Source organism: Orycteropus afer, unplaced genomic scaffold (genome assembly GCF_000298275.1).
Source record: "Orycteropus afer afer isolate SDZICR_OR568_19922 unplaced genomic scaffold, OryAfe1.0 scaffold00617, whole genome shotgun sequence".
NCBI lineage: Eukaryota > Metazoa > Chordata > Mammalia > Tubulidentata > Orycteropodidae > Orycteropus > Orycteropus afer.
In genome coordinates this window covers 211862-217452 of record NW_006922204.1, presented here as the reverse complement: position 1 = coordinate 217452, position 5591 = coordinate 211862, and the positions used below count along the sequence as shown (strand labels likewise).

Below are 5591 nucleotides of genomic sequence, written 5' to 3'. Positions count from 1 at the left end.
AGAAGGCAGGCGGTTCAAACCCACCAGCCACTCTTCAGAAGGAAGGTTGGGCAATCTACTTCCATAGTGATACCACCTCGAAAACCCAAGGAGGGGTCACTATGAGTCAGGTCTGACTCGACGGCACATAACAACTACAACATATACATATGTGTATATATAGATATACACACATACATATACATACACATAAATACATACATACACGGGAGCTCTGGTGAGATAATGCCTAAGGCATCTGACTGCTAACCAAAAGAGAAGGCTGGCGGTTCAAACTCACCAGCCACTCCTCGGAAGGAAGACTGGGCAGAAACCAGTTTCTACTGCCTCAGAAACCCAAGGAGGGGTCACTACAAGTCAGATCTGACATGATGGCAGTGAATTTGAGCATACACACTCACACACATACACCAAAGATCACACATAAACCAAAGATTATTAGTGCTTACCAGGGGTAGGAGGGAGGAGGGAGGAAAGGGGAAGATTTTGTTTGTAGGGAACTGAGTTAATGCTAATGGTGGTGGGATATTTTGGAAAAGGATAGCAATAACGGTGGCATAACATGAAAAATGTCATCCATGGCCCTGACTGGAAATATGGAAGTTGTTATGTTGGTGAATGTCTTGGTATATATGTTTTCACCACAAATAAAAGAAAGAAAAAAAACCATTAGGCTAGTGCCCAATGAACATGCTAGTTATGATATCCTGCCCTCCTGCCCCCTGGAGGCAGGTAGAGGTTATGATCAACCACAGGATTAGTACTTATGACAGCAACCTACAGAATTCTTAGGGAGTTGAGGTTGGACCTATTCACCTTATAATTGATGGTAAATATTCTCTTAACTAAAGCAGTGAGGGCAGCTTAACAATCCCAGGTAAACCTAAGGTCAACAGGCATAGGTTCTCATCCCTTGGTTTAGGAATGCCTGAGGTAAACAAAGAGCACCGGTTTTCCTTGGCCATGGCTGCTGAAAGGTCCAGTCTGTTTCACCACCGGGAAAGCTATACACACTGGGCTACCTTCCTTGGTCCTCAAAATTGCAGTAGCAAAGATCACTGTGCTTGAGAGCTTTACCAAGAAAACAAGGCCCTTTTCACTCACTCATGTGTAAAGTTCAGGAAAAGTGAGAGCAACAAAGGTTGCTAAGGAAGACCAGGGAGATTTGTGGTCATGAAAACTTGTATGGAAGGAGATGAGGGAAACAGTAGAAGATACAATCTGGGAAAGGAGAGAGTTTTTGGGTCCGAGGCTGTATATAGTAACCCTAACATTGAAAAAAACTTAAAAGAGTTTTCTTACAACCAGGAAGGATTTCTGGAGATAGCATTTATCTTAAATGAAAAAATGAGGGAACTTCTGTTCAATTTCAAAGTGCCTGGCTATGAGGGACTCAAGGCTATAGGGCACTATTCTACCCTGAATCTACTGGAACAGCATCTAGCTCAATGTCCACTGAACCCATGAATCCCGCATGCCAAATATATTATGAAACAACGTATGTGTATCAGAAAGATGTTTAAATTCTATAAACATGTGAATTCAGCTTAATTTTATAAGAAGGACTTACAGCAATCAAAATTTAGAATCTCACTTAAGCTAACAAATGTTTACTGTTTAAGACAGAACTACAAGGAAAACCCTAATCAATGAAGTAGAAACTCATATTTTTCTTTAGCATTGTTGTTGTTGCTGTTGTTGTTGTTTGCCGTCGAGTCGGCCCCGACTCACAGCGACCCCTCCTTGGGTTTCCGAGGCAGTATCACTATGGAAGTAGGACTGCCCAACCTTCCTTCCGAGGAGTGGCTGGTGGGTTTGAACTGCCAGCCTTCTGGTGAGCAGTCAAGTGCCTTAGGCACTATGCTACCAGAGCTTCTTTAGCATTATTAATCATGTATCTTCGCCTGAACTTCCTAGAAAGGACATTTTGTATGTGGATCAAGTGACTTGGGACTAGAGTAGCTTGATGAATCAGCAAACAACCTAAGCAACATAATCTTACAGCCAAGCTGCCTCAAAAAAAAAAAAAAAAAAACCCAACCTGATCTATCTCAACTACCATCAATAGCATTACATTAATCTCCTTACCTTTCACTACTTCGGCCACATTACAGGTGGGATCAATGCTTCCAATGTGTTTAGGCTGAGCAGGATTAGTGTCACCACCAAATAGAAGTGCTAAACAAACACAAAAGGGAAGGGACAGAATTGAAAAATAGAAAAGAAACACTGGGATTTATGAATTTTGAAAAGGATTCTCTTATTTTTAAGAATTGTTTGAGCATTCACAGCAACTGAGAGTAATACAATACAACTGACAAGAAATGACCTCTCCCTGACAACAAGGGGGGGGGGATACTTTTGAAGGCAGTTACAGTTAGCAGGTCCTAAAGCAGTTGCCAAGGAGCTCTGGTAGCAGAATGCCTAAGGCACTTGACTGCTAACCAGAAGGCTGGTGGTTCAAACTCAGCAGCTACTTCTCACTACTTCCATAGTGATATCGTCTTGGAAGCCCAAGGAGGGGTTGCTATGAGTCGGGTCCGACTTGATGGCACATAACAACAATAACAAAGCAGTTGCCAAGAGTCTAATCATTTGTCCCCCACTCAGTATGACCTGGGTGAAGAAACCTACTTCCATCCCTCATCACATTTAGCCACCTTCTCAATATTTCTCCAGACATTTAGTCTGCGATTCAGTAAATGTTGTTCAAATGTCTTTAAAAATATAACCAAATAACCTAACAATAGACAAAATTTACAAAATTTTATTTTTGAAAAATATCCATAAATAGGCCCAAAGGAAAAAGTAATTGGAATCTAAATGTTTATAGGACTGGGTATTGTTATTATTATTAGTTGGTGTTAATTTGGCTCCAACTAATTAGACCTTACGTGTGACAGAAGGAAACACTGCCCAGTGCTGCGAAATCCTTACAACCGTTGGTCTGTGTCAGTCCATCTCTTGGAAGGTTTCCTTCATTTTCATTGGCCCTCTACTCTAACAAACATTTATAGGGACACTTATATTTAAATTGGGCCAAAATTCTCTACAAAAAGAGACTGCCTAAATAAAGTCGAGATTTTAATTTTGAAAAATGACAAAGTGGGCATGAGGCCACTATATAAAGATTCAACCAATAAAGTGGCAGAAAAACAGAGGTGTACAAGCTTAACCAACCATCTAAACACATGAATGTACATATGCATACACACACATTTAGATCAGAAAGAAATTATGGTTACTTAAGTAGTTTACTTAAGTAGTGTTTAAGTTCTTTTTCTCCTGTAAATTTCCATATGTTTCTATTTTTCAAAGCTCTACATTTAGAACAAGCCTACACTTAATAGTTATATAACATTTATTTGTCTAAATCAATCAAAATAGTAAAATAAAGATGCTCGGTCGATTTTCTGACTCAGCAAAGAGGATGAATTCATCTCTAAGCATGCTGATGCTTTGTCATAAGAACTATAAAAACATCCAAAAAGACAATGCTGAAAACGAGCCCCAAAATTTTTTGTGGAGAGAATTTTGTTTTTCTCTTATCTGTTTATCAGCCTACAGAACAGAATCTCTATGGTATAAAATTCTCAACATAGTATTATGGTCTGACAATCTCACTTACGATCAATGTGAAATAAAAAATCAATCACTCATATTGCCAACATGCCAATTCAATTTCCCTAATATCAGTACTTTTAAAGCCAAAAAGAAAAGCACATAGCACTGGGGATCAAGAACAGAACATCCTCTCAGAAACACATGAAAGTCAGTCCTCAGAGATGCAGGCAGGGCTGCCTTTTAAGCCAGCTTGCCCCCACCAGGAGTGTAACAGCAGGGGGTTAAAAGGCAGGCACCATCCTGTCTCCTGACATGCATAACAAAAGCCTTCCAAGGATTTCTCTTACCAAAGAAAAAGACTGTATTTTTACAGAAATAACATGCGCGTTATATGTGGTTTCTTCCCCCAAAACAAACCACACAACTTCCTCGCACATTAGTTTTCTACATGCGTGTATGTATTATTCCCATGAGTGCATTCTATGTAGAAAATACAGTAATGAACAGCTTTTTAATATATAAGATTCACTTAGGATAAACTGAACTATAAATGAAATTTCTACTGCCAAAAATTCAGGCCAATATACTAAAAGTGAATCAACAGAAAAACATTTCCAAGAAATCACCCCAGTTACCTTTCAAAATGGAAAAACAAAAACCAACTCACTGTGTTGGTTAATAAGCATGCGGAAAGAGATGCGGTTAGTGTAAAATCGATCCAGAAAATACTGGATGTTACTGCTAATGAAAGGATCGAACCCAAACTTCTCCTTGTACTCAATCACTCCTTGTGCCATTGTAGGAACCACATCATTGTGTCTGTTTCGGACTTTAAGCAGAACTTGTAGAAAGCTGTGTGGGAGAGAAAAACAAAAAGCAATCAATCTTTCTGCCTTGTGGGCTGCTGCACAGATTTCCCGATTCCATCCTAGGACTGTTTATCTGTTGGCATCACTATAGGTAGAGGCATCCTATTATCATATACATACTAAAAGGACCTGCTGACAAGAAATTAAAGCATTACCCCAAGTCATGTTTTTAATTTTTATTTTAATTTTAATATACACAGCAAAGCCTGCTCCCATTCTAGTTTCTAGATAATGATCAGTGACATTGGTTACATTCCTCACACCATGTCAACATTCTCATTATTTCTGTTCTAATTGTTTCACTTCTGTTTAATCTTCCTGCTCCCTAACCTTCTCATCCATGCTTTAAGATAGCTGTTGATCCTTTGGTCTTACATAATTTTTTTCTAAAGTAACACAATACTCAAGGGTGACAATCTTTACTCTTTGTGCTAAATTGCTACTCAGTTTAAAGGGGATTTCAGGTGACAGTTTCCATTCAAGGTTTGAAGAGCAACTCAGGGCCATAGTGCTGGGGACTCATCCAGTCTCAAGAGGTCCAGTAAGTCTGGATTCTTTAAGCATTTGAAGTTCTGTTCCACATTTCTCTCCCTTTTGATCAGGATCCATCTATTGTGCTCCTGATCAGAACCTTCATGAGTGGTAGCCACACACCATCTACTTCTTCTGGTCCTGTACTCAAGTTCCTTCTCTGATTCTTGGGTTTTCTTTTTTCTCTTTTGTTCCAAATGAACAAAGATGAGTAGCTGTATCTTAAATGGCTGCTTGCAAGCTTTTAGGACCCCAGAAAATACTCACCATACTGGGAGGTAGTACATAAACTTTAAGAGCTACATTGTGCCAATTGATTGGATCGTCCCACAAGACCATGGTCCCAAGCTACCAAACCAAAAGGACTAATCCCATGAGGTGATTGGTTATGCCTAATTATTATCCTAGGTTTTTCCTTGAAACTTTCAACAAAATCTCTCCTTTCAGAAATGCAAAAAGTAATGGTGCCAATAAAGAAGATAAAGAAGAAGAAACCTCAAATACCTTTTTTGAAACCCAATGACTTTTTGAATAAGCGAATATATTTATAAATGACTCTACATTTCTGATATGAGGACATTCCAAAAACATCTCCAAAGACTTATTGTTATTGTAGTTATTTGCCGT

At 39.1% G+C, this 5591-nt stretch overlaps 1 protein-coding gene across 1 annotated transcript in view; it reads right to left on the bottom strand.

Annotated features, from left to right (window-relative positions):
• PDK3 (pyruvate dehydrogenase kinase 3) overlaps positions 1-5591 on the bottom strand; it is a 123018-nt gene that overhangs the window by 51844 nt on the left and 65583 nt on the right. The window contains exons 4-5 of the mRNA XM_007956405.2: positions 4232-4416; positions 2089-2178 (exon numbers count right to left, since the gene is read on the bottom strand). Coding sequence (XP_007954596.1) covers positions 2089-2178; positions 4232-4416 — 275 coding nt within the window. The remainder of the gene's footprint in view (positions 1-2088; positions 2179-4231; positions 4417-5591) is intronic.